The sequence below is a fragment of the Sylvia atricapilla genome, chromosome 4, assembly GCF_009819655.1.
Source record: "Sylvia atricapilla isolate bSylAtr1 chromosome 4, bSylAtr1.pri, whole genome shotgun sequence".
NCBI classification, from domain to species: domain Eukaryota; kingdom Metazoa; phylum Chordata; class Aves; order Passeriformes; family Sylviidae; genus Sylvia; species Sylvia atricapilla.
In genome coordinates, this window is record NC_089143.1 from 58,408,773 (window position 1) to 58,423,993 (window position 15,221).

At 39.0% G+C, this 15,221-nt stretch overlaps 1 protein-coding gene across 4 annotated transcripts; it reads left to right on the forward strand.

The window, feature by feature from the left end:
- The first annotated feature begins 65 nt into the window (after positions 1-65).
- On the forward strand, positions 66-14,798 carry LOC136360636 (glycerol-3-phosphate acyltransferase 3-like). 4 transcript variants are annotated; one of them, XM_066318037.1, is made up of 12 exons: positions 66-354; positions 7,490-7,562; positions 9,062-9,332; positions 9,714-9,788; positions 10,084-10,173; positions 10,501-10,594; positions 10,878-10,993; positions 11,685-11,740; positions 12,087-12,172; positions 12,876-13,004; positions 13,416-13,495; positions 13,937-14,798. In XM_066318037.1, exons 1-12 carry the CDS (start codon positions 199-201, stop codon positions 14,049-14,051), a joined length of 1,341 nt encoding a protein of 446 aa, XP_066174134.1. In that variant the 5' UTR covers positions 66-198; the 3' UTR covers positions 14,052-14,798. The 4 variants fall into 4 exon arrangements, with proteins under 4 accessions (XP_066174134.1, XP_066174136.1, XP_066174135.1 ...); XM_066318039.1 differs by having other exon boundaries at positions 12,087-12,139; XM_066318038.1 differs by having other exon boundaries at positions 9,735-9,788.
- Positions 14,799-15,221: the final 423 nt, after the last annotated feature.

The window sequence follows — 15,221 nt, forward strand, 5'->3', positions numbered from 1 at the left end:
AGAAATTACCTTATCATTGAGAGTATCAGTAGTGTCAGTCCTCAGTGAGCAACAGCCTTCCTTCCCCTGGAGACAGCTTTGTCTCTTAGAATGTGTTATTTTTATTTGCCTCAGTCTCTTGAAGCTTGCTAGATTCTCCACTACAGATGAGCATATATTCCCAGAAAGGCAGCTGGTTGGCATTTTGGAGGAGCAAACATGGAAGAAAATAGAGAAGGCCACGGCCTTGCAGAAGGCAAGATTTTGTCCGTCTGGATGATTTTGTTTGTGGCATTAGTTTTGTTGCCTTCGATGTTTCGAGTCTCACTGGGGATTTCTCATTTCTATGTGAAAATTGTAATTAAAATGTTAGAGGTAAGTGAGTTCAAAAGGTATGTGCTTGCTACAGGACACATTTAATAAAAAACCAAAAATCTGTATGTTTGATAGAAATGCCATAAAAGTCAGCAGAAAAAAAATCCATTCATTTGCATGTGTTGTTTGCAGCTTTACTCTATTTGATAATATTTTGAGGTGTGTCTTTAATGATACCTAATTATGTGCTGGCTTATAATATGCTACTGGTTTGAGGTTTTTTTGGTGGTTAAAGTAGAGATACCTTCTTCTAGTTTATGCTTGATAGGATGCTTCATGCAAGTTGAAACTCATGACAAGTCAAATATAAAGAAAAAGATCTATTAGTTTGTGGGAGTTGGTAAGTAATAAAATAATGTATTTTAGATGTATATACATTTTTATACATAAGTATATATAAAAATGTATATACACATATAAAAATATATATATAAAATATATATTTGTATATATAAAATATGCATATACATTTATATATATAAAACATTTTAGATGTATATAAGTTTCAATGGTTTTATTTGTATTATTTTAATTGCATGGAATTAATATTCCAGATTGGATCACTGATTCTGTGTGTTTGCTTCAGTCAGTTATGAATCTGGGGGATCCAGCAGTTACAAGTTCTGCTGTACAAGACTTAAAGGAATCTGTGTGCAGCCTTCTAAAAAGAGTGTCATTTTTTTTTAGATAAACAGATCATGGCTAAGATCCTGATCCTGCTTCTATCAGTAAAAGCTTTCTGGGACTTTTTATAAGTCAGAATCCCATTTAGTTTTTCAAGTTTGACTTTTGATATCCATGATTAACCAGAAGGAGGTCCTGTGAATTCATCACATTGAACAGTGAAGCATTTACATTTTCCAGCAGATTAACTTTGTGCTTCTGGTATAAACCTGCTTTTTGTGAATATACTTTCTACTTGTGGCAGCAAACATGTTACTATTATTGTTGCTGTTATCATTAAGCCTTTGGAGTAATCTGTTTTGCAGCAGAACACGTCTGTAACAGTGTGATACAGTTAATATCATGACCACCTTACCTTGCCGATTCTGTCTTTTATTCTTCTTATGTTCTCTTTTGTTTGTTGTTGTTTGGGGGGTGTTGGTGGGTTTGGAGGAAGTTGTTAGTTTGTTTTATTTGTTTTAATACTGATTAAGAGCTGTTAGGTAGCATCTGTCTTCAGCTGTGTGAACATCACTTAGAGTAGTGCACATGACTGCAAAATTTAGGGGTTACTTATTTTTTTCAGATACTGATGTCAGCGGGCAATGACTGCCTGAGGTGGTTGTATGTAATATTGGCCTTTATATGTGAAATATATTTAAATCAGCCAGTGGTATGCTAATTAAATTGTTATTCATACCCTAATTAAGAGCTACTCTCATATCAAACCTGCCTTTGGACAGCTTTGCTGCTGCAGTTGGTGGGCATCAAAATAATTTCTGTTTTTTTTTCTTCCCTGTGCTTTCCCAACTCCAAGAGACATTTGGCTCACTCTGTGTGTTTTATGTAGGAAGGTGCTTCTCTTTTGTAAAGCACATTAAGTATTTTTCTCTCCACAGTTTTTGTAACAGGTTATGAGCATGATAATTCCATGCTCACAATGTGGAGGATCAATGTATTGAAAAATAAGTAAGTTGTTATGTGATCAGCTATAGCCTTTTGTGTCTAGTTCCCTGTTGCCACAGCAGCTAATAACAGGAACAGCACAACTCCACGCACTGCTGTTTAGGCTGACTCATTTTGTTCTTTAGTTCAAAGTTGTTCCCTAATTGTCCTGTGGGCAAAAAAGGAGTTTCCCCTGTTTTTATCTTACAATTGATTCCAATGGTTTTATTTGAAGTATTGTCAAATGCGTCTCATTGTGCCGCAAGAATAACTAAGAGCTATCTTGGTGGGGAATGGGAGGGAGGAAGGATGGAAGGGATGTTAGGTCCCTTTTGCTTGTAATATGGCCCACTAGGCTCTTTGGAAGGAAGGGTAGGACTGGAAAATGCTGGGTTAAAGCTTGTGCATGGAATTGCTGGGCCTGTTCTTGGAATCCCGGGGCTTTTTCACCAGAGTATGGCCAAAATTGCAGCTTGGGATAAGTCAGCTTTAAAGTAGGTGTGTTTGAGATATGAACAACCTGACATTGAAAGCCTAGAGAGGTGGTAAGTGGTTTCTAGCTGTGGTGTTGTGTTCCTGCCATATTGCTGATGGGATAATGCACAGAGACCACCCGTGGTTCCTGTTGTCCTCTGGGATGGTGAAAGAGGATGCCTTCCCAGAGAGCTGAGCTGGGAGTGCTGCAGATGCTTAGTCACGTATTAGCACACTGCTACTGACAGTATTGCAGGAATATCACTGCTCTAGGAAGTGCCAAACAACTGGGTGATGCTTCAGCAAAAATCCAGCCTTGAGCACTATGGCTGGTCTCCCCACTGTGTTGCATTTGGCTTAGTCTGTTATGTAGACCAGCAGAATTAATAGAAAACTTCTCACCTGAGGACTTTCTTTGTATCTGTTTCTTACAACTGAGCAGAGGGAAAACATGTTTTGTTTTCCTCCATGTTTGGCAACTTGAGAAAAATAGAAGAGTGGAGATGAAATCAAGGATTTCAAAGTTAAAAAATATTTTTAAAGTTTTGTTTTCAAAGCAAGTATCTCTTTAAACCTTACTTAATTTGTTGGGAGCAAAAAAGGTCTTTAGACTTAAACTCAAGTTTTCAGATCTATCACTAAGCAATGAGTAATGGTGGCATATGATAAGTCACTTTGATATGTTGACTTCACTGAAGTGTTTTAGCACTGTGAATGGTGATTGGAATAAATGGGAAAGATGTAATCATGCATGGAAATAACTTTTATCCTCTGCTGCTTTTCTCTCAAGTGATCTAGATATTTGTTATTTTAGAAAGAAAATTAATCATTTTATAAAAGCAAGGTTCAAGGTTTGAAAATTTGGGGTGACTGGGTTTTTTTTTGCAGGTGCTTTTTGTGGTTGTTTTTTTTTGTGTGGGTTTTTTGTTGGTTGGTTGGTTGGGGGTTTTTTTGAGGACATGTGGATAATATAATAGTGAAAGACCTCCAATACAGTAATTTCTCAATTGCATATCTATTAGTTCATATTATTACTATTATTATTACTATTACCCTTAATTTATGCTTCAAGTATTTCTGGAAATTATAAAGGTGATCATGGTTTGGGTTTTGTTGCCTAAAAAATATACATATCCTTTCACATGTGCTTGTAAACTTTTATTTGTAAATGATCTTTTTCTCTGAGCTTTGTCCATCCTGGGGTTTGTTGGAGATGAAAACAGTAGCAAAGCTGTGCCAGGGATGTTACTCCAGCCATTGCAAAAGAAGATGCATTTGCTAGGATGATATCTATGCCATGCTCTCAGAGCCCTGTGAAAAGTCAAAGAAACACATTAAACAGCTGCAGCTCTATTTGCCAGGAAATATTCTGGAGTTTTACAAGATCTGAACTTCTGTATGAAATTGGAGCATTGCTGCTTCTTGAGATAAAGGAAATCAGCCAGCTAAAAGTTGTGAGTAGTTTTTGCATTGAGAGCTCACTTGGGCATGGAGATAACTCATGCTGTAAACTCCTACTGGATTATGGCAGATGTTGCAGACACTTCAGCTGGTGAAAAATTGCACTGCTGTGCTTTTAAATACATGGTTATCCTTAGCTGGCCTCTCCATCAAAACCCAAACAAATTATACCTGTGCTTTTATCCCAGACAAACCCTTCTCAACCCATTTCATCAGTCCTCATGGAGCAGCCAGGAGACCAGGAGATTTCTGAACCCTTTTCACAGCCTGAGAGTGGACAGTCATAAGGACACTCTGACACTGAGTGTAACACTCACACCATTTGATCTGGGTTCATGTTTGTGATGGGCAAGGGGAAATGAGGCCAGTCAGAAGCCACTGTTGGATGAAGAGGTCACAAGTGCTTGATCTTAGATGGTGATTTTAGTTTGTGCTGAAAACCTACCAACCTTCTCTTTGCCACCGTAGTGGAAGACTTGACATAGAGGAATTGCCTCAAAGCCTTTGTCACACATGAGGAAAAGAGTGAGAAAAGTTCATATAATGAGTGATTAGAAAACTTTTGTGAGAATATGGGAGAAGAGGTAGTAAAATATGGAGAGAGAGGCAAAACTGAATTATTCCATAGTATGGAAAAATGGGGTGCTGAAAGAGAAAAGGGAGGAATAATTCTGCAAGGAATGAGATTTCAGGAAATGAATATTCCACCTTGTATTTCATGTCATGTCCTGTGATGACAGTAATTAACATAATGAAGTATTGGGCACCCTTATTTTGTTTAGAATTTAATTACAGGAAGCTCAAACCAATGGACTGTTGGAGTTAAGCTGTCAAGTATTCAGTATTCCAGGTGGGATCAACTCTGTGATGTTTGGACTCCTTGTGTCCTTATCTCTTCAGAAATGGGAGTGGGGAAAGTGCAACACCTGAGTTCTCATTCACTCAGCAAACGTAGGAATGAAGTTGCTACATTTAATACTTAAATTCTCTGTTAGTTGCAACATCTGTGTTTTTTTTGTAAGGTATTTAAAACATCCTTTCATTACTGTTTTGCAACAAAGACCAGCGTGACAGCTCTGTCCCAATACTGTGCAAAACAAAGGCAATCACAAAGCCTTATTTCATTTTTGAAAACAAATTATACATACAGATGCTGCAGAATGCAGACAACACAGTCACTCCAGAGTTAGTTAATCCAGAGTTTGACCCAGACAGATGGCTTTGGCAGGTGTCAATTCAATTTGACATGGTCAATTCAATTTTAGTGACTGAAAGGCAAAGACCTGGGTGACTGTACACCTGTATTCCCTCCTCACTGCTTGTGTTTCAGCCTCCCATGCCAAGCCACGAGTTAGGAGAATTTTGTGTCCCATGATGGTTTGTGGAAATATATTGCCTTTTTTTCTTGCTCCCAGGCTCTGCCCAAAGCTTTCCCATGGTAAACCTTAGTTCTTGCAGTAGAGGAGAAAATGGGTAACTGTTCCTTAAGCAACTGCTCTGTACCAGTCCAGACTTTGTAGATGCCTATCTTAATCCATCTCAGCCAGCTCTTTTCCAAGGTAATAAGCCCTGTGTAACTGTTCAGCCTTTGAAAGCTCTTCCTAATCTTTCAGGGACACTGCCTTTGTAGCCTTGATTATATAGTTAAAGCCTGCCACTTTTGCCTCACTCTTTCTCTGTGGCAAAAGGCTAGATTTTGTCATTTACTAGTAAACTTTATAATTTTTTTTTTGGTTTTGACTTGTCTTGCTCATTTAGATTAGTTAATATGTATTTTTGGAGTCAGCTTTGTCAATGATTGTCACCCTTTTTCTATCTGGGTATCAAAAGCCAGCCTCCTGGAGGTATTCCAGATCCTTCAGGACAGTATGAGCAAGCTCATTTCTGGCAGTGCTGGCCAGCTGACAGGTGATTTTTTATGTAGGAGGACAATGATAGGCAAGATAAGAGTGGTAGACAGGAGACACGAAAGCAGAGGCTAAGGCAGAAGGCTTCATTTGTCAGTCTCAAATATTTCATACTTTTTCCTCCCTCATGCCATGCAACTATCCTAAAGGATGTTGGGGAAGGAATGAGGACCAGCAGTATTTTGTAAAGAGATTAAATTTGCCACATCTTCCTTGACTCTCTTTTGCAACGTTCTTGTACCTGTTCTGTATGTTCTTTCATTTCTCAGTGTGTGGGCTGCTGTTTTCATGACATCCCCTGGCTCCACCATTCTGAATGACTCTCCATGTGTTGCAAAATATTGAGAGAGATGATGTACTTGTTGACCTTTTCAGGAGAATAATTGGAAAGTATAGACAAGATGACCATGGTGTGAGTTTTTAAAATCCTTTTGAGGGGGTTGTTTGCTTTATGGTGTTATCAAAAATGATTTAAAATGGAGTTTAAAATACCATATCAAAGCCTATTCTGCCTTCACTTTTTTCTTTTATTTTATGATGACTTGTAAAGAAAAAATAGGTCAGCTAAGAGTAACTAAAATATCCTAATTATGTCAAGGCAAAGTGCCCATTTTGTTACTGACTTAACTTTAATGGCTACAGAAAGAGCTGGTAGAGAGCATGCAAAACTTAAGGGTGGCAAAAAGCTGGTTGGTGTTTGCACATGAGGCGTTGTAATGCAGTGAAGACTATTTGAAATCAGCTTTGTGGTGACTTGTGACATGTCAGCTAGAGGGAAATAGAGTGTGTAGCAAGAGTTTATATGAAGCAGATGGATTATCCTTATCTACTGTTGATGAGAACCCTTAATAGCAGGCGAAGGCATAAACAGAGTAGGTCACTGAGCCTTTGATAATGAACAGAGCCTACACTCAAACATCCTGTGCCCTTTGTTAGGCCTGGTACCTTGACATAAATACAGAGATATTTAAGTATTTAAGAGAGCTACTATTTATGTGTCTATGTATGTATGATGAAAACATTCAAAACTAGGAAAACTTCAAAAATCAGGTGTATTTTTATATTTGAATTTGCTAATGGAGAGTTTAATGATGCTGTATACAAGGAGAAGAGATGGTTTAGCTCAAAAAATGACTACAGGGAAGGATGAAAGCTCCTTACCAAAGCTGTTGCCTTCTGAAATACTATTGATACCAAATATTGCCAGCTCCGTTTTCTGTCAACAGAGACCACTTGAATGCCCTCAAAAGGAGGTAATCTCTTTTATTCTTTAAAATCCATTTTTAGATCTATTTTTCCGGCATGTCTCTAATGTCAGTGATATTATTTTGCATAATCCTGTTGCCTGAAGCTAATAGGAGAAGAGAGAGTTTTGGACACATTGGATCTTAGAGAGTCTCATAGGTAGCTCAGTAATTTGTTGAACCCCCCTCAGAAAAAAACAACTGCCTGTGTCCTGAAAACAAGTTTGAGCCAAACAATTTTCTTGGAAATGGCAAAAGGTATTCTATATAACAAATAAAATGAGGCATGCAGGGCACTCTTCTGGCTGAACTTGAAAAATGAAAATCCTAGACCTGGCAGGGGTAAAAGAGGCTCAGACTATTCACCTGAGCTAACTACAGAATGTCTGGAAATGATGAAATGAAAACCATCAACATCTACTTTTCTTGTTTTGGGAACAGTGGGCCACCCTGCAGATTGAGGAGGGAGTAAAAAAGCAGAAGGCGATGGCACTTGAAAATTTAATCTCCACTGGTAAGATCTCTGGATGAAGGGGACACAGCACTATTTATCTTGTAAAAAGGCAACTTTTTAACAGTCTTACTTAGAAAGGAGTTTGATGAGCAAATATCTGTTGAAGTTACAAACCTACATAAGCATGTTATAAAAAAGATAATCTCTCATTGAGTTTTGTGAATAAAAGGAATTAGAGATTAGTGTGGGTATAGAAAGACATCGCTGACAACCATTTGGGAAGCATTCCTGTTTTCATAACTGTTTTTTGCTTTCTGGTTCCATCAGCTTTCTCTTTACAGGACTGGGAAGAATGAGTGTTCTTTGTGTTCTTTGTGCTTGACATGGCTTTGCATGGTTATCTTTTGTTTCTTGTAACTCCTCACATGCAAAAAATCCAGGGTCTCTCAGGTAAAACTGTTACAGCATCCCATGGATCGCAGTTACAATTTGCACTCTTTTCTAGACATGAGGGCAAAATCCAAATGATTTTTTTGTCCAACCACTTTTCCTCTTCTTTGACCAAAGTTATCCTTTTACTTGTAGTGCCATTTTTAGTCATTAGTCACGTAGGCTGCTTGGTTTGTCAGCTAATAATTTTCTGGTCTGATGATTTCCTGCAAGTTGAAGGTTTTACTGAAGTACAGATGGAGGAAAGTTTTGTGAGTCTGATCAGGGGGAATTAGGTTGATCAAGATAAATTAAGTGTATTTTATAATGCATATTTAATGTTATCCAATACACCCTCTCAAAAAATTAAAAAAAGGTGAGGGGGCAAACAAAAACACCAAGTGTTAGCTGGTATGAATCAGGAGAATTTTAGTCATCGTAACCGGCCAGGTAAGAATCTGGTCTCAGAGTGACCTCAGCAGATATCTGAGACTTGCTGTGTGCCTGTCCTATGGGGTGTGATTTCACAAATAGCAGAGCAAGAAGGTGTTGTTATTCTTCCTGCACAATGTATCTGTGTAATGCTTTGTATGTCTAGAGGGGAAATCCAGGCACTTTCAAGTTTCTTGGTAGTGAAGCGACTCTTAACAAAGAAGGGATGGGGGAAGATAGAAGGTTCCAAGAAAAAAAACGTGCAGAGGAAGGTGTTTTTTATAGCTGAGAAACAATAAAGCTATTCAACAGCAGCAAGAACAACAAACTCTGCCTGAATTTGAGTCAGGGCACCAGGAGGGATCTGCCATCTTGGGAGTGTTTTGGGGACATTTCTAGGTGCAAGTGCCTGTGTTATTTGGTAAGCGACAGTGAAGTAGGTGTTGTGCTCAGGGTTTTATTTGCAGCTTGATTGGAATACTTTTCTCCTTCTTCAGCAATTTAGGGGCTTTGTATGGCATAGAATTAGAGAAGTGACTTGTGGAATGAACTGTCAGTACATAAATGAGGCGCAGCAATGGCATTATGGTGCTTGAGCAGGAGGAGAGCTGTTTCTGAAAAGCACGTGTATTTTACTCCCTTTGGAATCCATATTGTTCATTTCACCATGTGGAAGGAAGGCTCATTTCCTCATGCAGGCATCATCCAGAGAGATGAGACCCCCATGGAAGAGGAGGTTGCTGGCCGGTGCCGAGGACGTTTCAGCCTTGCTGATGTCATGTACTTCTCCAAGAAGGGCTGTGAGGCAGTTGCAGAAGATGAAGTCACTCGGCGGTTCTCCTCCGAGGAGCTGCTGTCCTGGAACCTCCTCAGCAGAACCAATGCCAACCTGCACCATGTCAGCTGGAAACTGGCTGCTGTGTGGGTCACTGGCATCCTGATTCGGTATTGCCTCCTGCTGCCTTTCCGGTGAGCCAGACAGAGATTGCTGGGATTGTTTTTCATGGTACTTTTTACTGAAGCTGTGAAATAATATACTGTTGGCTGGCAGAGGAAGGGGAACCTGGCATGACCTTTCCAAGAAGCCATCTAAACTCAAATATCCCTTAAAAAAAAGTAAATTTCTCATGTTCTATATGTTTTATTAGTAATTAATTTGCTTTTCAAGTCCAAGAAAGCTGGATTAAGGGGTTTGTGTGCTAGTTAGTTAGTGGTTTGCTACTAGTTAGATGCGATTAATGCTGAAAGGAAGCATTATGAAGTGGATCAAAGGGCCAAATAAGAATGTCTTCTTGCTTACCCCTCCAGCTTTGCTTCCTGACATTTAATTAAGATTATTTTACTTCGTAGCATCTGCTTGTCTGTTTTCAGCATCCTGTTGCTGGTGTTGGCCTCTACAGTAGTAGGACAGTTTCCAAATGGCAGGTAGGTGTTTGCTGAGGGTTCTTTCAATTTCTTCTGTTTGTCTTTAAGGATTTGAACTAGTAGTTGGAACACTCTGCTGGAGTCCAGAGGACTGATGTAGACTACCATGGGGTGACTTTTTCTCTCCTGTGAAATTGTGAGAGAGTGTTACAGCAATGGCATCTGAAAGCAGACATGCAGTATGAGCCTTAGTGTGGTCTTTGCAGTAACAGCACTTGGGGATAACTCAGAGAGCTTACATTGCATGTGTGACCCCATAGAACTGGAAATGTATCTGTGGCTTCATCTCTTCTAGAGTTAAAGGCTGGCTGAGCAACCAGGTCCAGATGATATGTGCCACCTTGGGTGTCCGATGTCTGAGTGGCCTTGTTCATTTCCATAACAGGTGAGTGCTGCCACCTTGCCCTTATTAGTCTGGAATCTGTTTCTTGCAGTATTTAACATCTCAAGTTTTGGAGCAGGATTCTTGTTCCGTTACTGCCTGGGTACCTTGTGATGGTACAAGTTGATCCAAAAAGCTGCTTGGATCATCCAGACTCTGTCAGGATGTTCACATGCCCTCCTGTGTTTCCTGCTGTGTATTGGCAGGGTGTGTGTAGATGAAGAAGTACTCTCTTCAGACACTTAGATATTTTTCAGTGCTTGCCACCTGATTGGGTCTGTAGTCTGGAGAATAAACATTAACTAATTACTTTTATGGTTGTCACTGCAGGGAGAACAAACCACAGGAAGGAGGCATTTGTGTAGCCAACCACACATCTCCATTGGATGTTCTAATCCTGGCCAGTGATGGATGCTATTCCTTGGTATGAACAGGACAGTTGGTAAATATCAGTAATGTTGAGATGCCCGTAGATGTAGCATTGGGTAAGAGGATAAACTTTCTGGTAGAAAGACTGGGATTTGACAGCATTCAAAACTTGCACTCTGGACTGCAGAAAACCAGATGCAGGCAGGTGTGTGCACATTTGTGACCAAGGGGCTTGGTATAATTTGTCAATAAGCTTAGAAATTATTGCATCTGTGTTTAGAATTTAAACATTTAAGTATGTATGTTTGCTTTGTGACAAGTTTCTTTTGGGCTTGCAGGTTGGCCAGGTACATGGAGGGCTTTTGGGACTTATTCAAAAATCCTGCATGCAAACCTCTCAGCATGTCTTGTTTGAGCGCTCGGAAATGAAAGACCGTCACCTGGTGAGGAAAAAGTAAGGTAGTGTGGTATTTGCTTCATTGACTGGTCAGGTGTGGTAATTTGTCATCAGGGTTGTCATTTTTGTCATCAGTTTTCTTTTTTTATTTTTGTGATGTGTGGTGTTTTGATTTTGTTCTTTAATGCAGGCTGAAGAGGAGCTCCATGCTCTTAGAGATATAGGAAAGACAGGTGTCTTGGAAAATGACAGATTTCAGTGTCAGCAATCTGCTTAGTGGTGATATTTGTGGATTTAAGTGATGCAGCAAATGTAGTAAGATAGTGACCTATCACTTAACTAACTGTGGAGAATCATTAGGTACGTGTAAAACTGATGTTGTGAACCTAGAAAGCATGAAAACTAGAATCTGGAATATATTTTAGTCTAAAGAAAAGTTTGACTGCATTCATAGATGGAATCTGGGAAGTTATTTTCAAGGCTTCAAGTACCACCATTCTCTGATTAAAATGGTAAAATGGAACTTCATACTTTGATTGAAGCTTTGTAGAACATCTACTTTTTTAATTAGCAAGAGATACTGAGATAAAGACTTGAAGCCAGAACATATTCCAGCTGAGGCAACTGACTGGGCAAAGGGCAATTGGGCAAGGGATTTTCTTATTCTGTGTGAGAGGTAATGGATGTTTAGATTCTTGGACAAACATAAACATGAAGTGTACACTAAAATTTTATTTTCTCTCCACAGAATTAGAGAACACATTGCGGATAAGGCCAAGTTACCCATTTTAATTTTCCCAGAAGGTAGGAAGCAACTTTATTGATTTTATTGCTCTTCTCACTTCTTGCCATTGAGTGCAGTTTATTATGTCCAGTCTTTAGAAGCGAGGTGTTTGTTTTTAGTTTGTAGAATTAATTAGCTCTTGTGAGATATTAAAAGTCATCTTCCAATATTTTACAACAGTTTATGACAGTTTATTTACTTTAGCATATAACATAATGAAGACATCCATGGCTCTGGGATTATGTTCCAGAACTAAAGCTGACTTTCTCTTTTAACAACTAAGTCTCCTTAAGACAGTTTAGGATTCATTTCCTGGTACTTTTCTCAGAGTGGATTAAGCCCTTCATCTATTTTAATTCTGACCAGGCACCTGCATTAACAACACATCGGTAATGATGTTTAAGAAGGGAAGCTTTGAGGTAGGAGGAACCATCCATCCCGTAGCAATCAAGGTACTGTAACTGCATTTTTTGCAAACATGGAAGAATTGCTTGCAAATGCTTCTCGTGTCAGAGAAGCTGTTCGTGTGTAAGCCTTGAAAAGAGATATGTTTGGTGTGCATAAAGTACTGCATAAGCCCTGAGGGACAGAAACTTGTGGTTTGTTTTAAACAGTATGGGAAACATGTAATTTCTCTCCTGGCTCTTGTGTGCTCTGAGGATAAAGGCAGTTTTCTTGGCACTTTCAAGTCTTTCTGAGTAGCTTTATCCAGGTCACTCTAGGTCTGGAAATATTAGTTACTTTTTCTGAAACTATAATGTTGCCTGATCTTATGGAAGTTTTTAAAACTGGTGTGAACATTGTCAAGGAAACCTTTGTTGTCAGCATATCTGTAGACAACAAGTTTTGACGTTTTAAATAAGTGTTTTGCTATTGTGTTTGAACAAGTCTGTCACAGTTTGGGGTTGTGCATTACTTGTAGAGGTTAACTGTTAGACACTTGTATTAATGTTGGAGCTTTAGTCTGAATTTACTGATGGTTTCTGGAGGTACGATTAGATATGCCCCTTATTAATAAGTTGTATTGTGACTTTGTGGCAAAAAAAAAAAAAAAAAAAAAAAGAAAGAAAAAAAAGAAAGAAAAAAAAAAAGAAAGAAAAAAAAAGGCGTTTTATGGGATTTAAACCAAGGCAGCTTATTCTTCTTGTCTTTCAGTATGATCCCCGCTTTGGAGATGCCTTCTGGAACAGCACAAAGCATTCCATGATGACCTATGCTTTTAATGTGTTAACCAGCTGGGCTATTGTCTGCAATGTGTGGTACCTCCCACCGATGGTCAAAGAGGTTCTTACCCTTTTGTGTGTTTTGAGAGTGCCTGTGACATGTTGGCTACAAGGAGGTCTGCATTACTACACGAGGTGTTCTGAATATTTATTGAAAAATGAATGAACAAAGGGCAGTTTTAATTTTAAGTGAGCATGGATTTATGTGGGATGCATCCCCTGCTCTGTCCAGACCTGGGACCTCAGGCTGTGTGTTGTTTGAGGTTGTCCCAGAAAGCAGAGAGCCTCCCATGTAGTTCTTTTGGCACCAAATAGTGGCAAACCAGGATCAGGTGGAAGTGCCCTGCAGCTCACATTCAGCTTGTGGGTCTGGCATAAACCCCAGTGCCTGGTGTCTGACAAAAGCTATCTCTTCAAGTGAGGCACAGAGAAAATGTCTATGCTGTAAAGCAATTAATTTTTTTTTTTCCAGGAAGAAGAAGATGCTGTTCACTTTGCTGACAGAGTCAAGGCTGTCATTGCTGCTCAGGCAGGAATGTCTGTGCTTCCTTGGTAAGAAGCAACACCTCTGGAATTGTTTTTAAAGGTGTTCTGTCATCTGAAACATCAGCATGGAATCTTTTAAAACATGCTTTGTTTGCACTGTAATCCATCACCCTTACTGACTCTGATTCAGAAAATACTACTTTATTACTTGAACAATTACATTAAAATAATTAGAATAATATAGTAGATAGAGAGAAACAGAGCTGACAGGTGGATCTAGAAAGAAAGACAACATTAGGTGAAAATTAATTACTTGCCTGTTAAATGCTGGGCTAAAAGAAAGGCATTGTGGTGAGGTAAGTCTTGCCGTATAATCACTTAGCACTGTCTTACAGAAGTCAACATTAAGAGCGGAAATTGCTTTGACTACGTAGTCTAAATATTGTAATGTTTTCCTGCCTTGACCCTGAAGTGAGTTTAAGGCTGTTTCTTTTCTGTATCTTTCAGGGATGGGGGACTGAAAAGGAAAAAGATCAAAGAGTCTTTCAAAGAAGAGCAGCAGAAAAAATATTGCCAGATAGTAATAGAAGATGGATCTGTGGGAAACGGAAATGTTTGTTAAATACTATTTATTTAATCTCATTTTTCTATGACTTATCTCTACCAGAAAATAGACTGGTTTTATATTAAACCCAATGTTTTCCTTCTGTCCCGGTAAGATACTTTGTATGTGACGCAGCAGGGAAACCATAAAGAGATATCCTTATTTAAAGCAAAGTACTATAATTTTATAAATAGGAAAACATAAAATATGCTAATAAAATTCTCCCTGATGCTGAGAAGAATCTTCAGTAAAATTAATTATGTTCATTAAAATACCACTTTAAAATATTCGCAATACCTTCAGGACTTAAATGGTTACTTAGAATAAATCATCTCTTTACTGCTAGACTCTCTCAGGGACTTAGACTAGCAATATTCCTGTGAGCCACAGTGACCATGTTGCTCTAGAGATAAATCTCTTGATGTCAGAAGGCATGAAACATTTCACCAAAATAGGTTTTCTGAATTGCATGTTGGAGAGGAAGTGTTGGATGTCAGAGGGAAAAAGCAGGTGCTGACTTTCTCCTGCATGCCACAAGACTAGGGGTGGCATTGTAGAAAGTTTTCTGATGTGACAGAGAGCAGAACAGTGTCCAGGGCATGTCCCTGACACCTGGGTGTGTGAAGCTCAGGTAAGTTAATCACAGCCAAGGACAGTGTCACAGAAAATATCTTGAGTTTTTAAATCATATATTGTGGTTTTGTTAGATCCCTTTCTGAGTCTGCTTGTATGCTTTACACAGATTAAAGAAAGCCTATGATGTGACATCCACTGTCCTCTATTGCTGTTATTTCTGGATAGCTGCTTGCTTGTGTTACCACTGGATGTGAAGGCTGAGGATTTGGCCTCTGACAAGCCCATCCTCCAGAAACAGAGAAAGTGCACTTAAGATGTATGCAATGGGAGTATTTCAGTCTCCTACAGTATTTATTGGTATAAAATATTTGCTCTCCTGGTAAGTAGCTCCCATATGGAAGGATGAGGCTTCTTTAACTATGTGAATGTTCCCAGTGAAACACACACAAATAGCTGCTGTTTTGGCCAAGGTGCTCTGAAGACAGACCTTGGTAAGAGCAGTTAATGATATTTATGTGACAGCAGCCTGTTGGCTGAAAAGACAGAGGATCATTCTTGTTGAGCACAAATACATCCTATAGGGGACAGATGAACAGATACAGCTCTGGAGAG

Excerpts from the sequence above, each read along its gene's own strand:
- LOC136360636 (XM_066318037.1), top strand. The coding sequence starts at position 199 with ATGGAAGAAAATAGAGAAGGCCACGGCCTTGCAGAAGGCAAGATTTTG. Across the intron at positions 355-7,489 it reads TTGTAATTAAAATGTTAGAG|TGGGCCACCCTGCAGATTGA; the intron begins GTAAGTGAGTTC and ends TTTTGGGAACAG. Across the intron at positions 9,789-10,083 it reads GGACAGTTTCCAAATGGCAG|AGTTAAAGGCTGGCTGAGCA; the intron begins GTAGGTGTTTGC and ends CATCTCTTCTAG.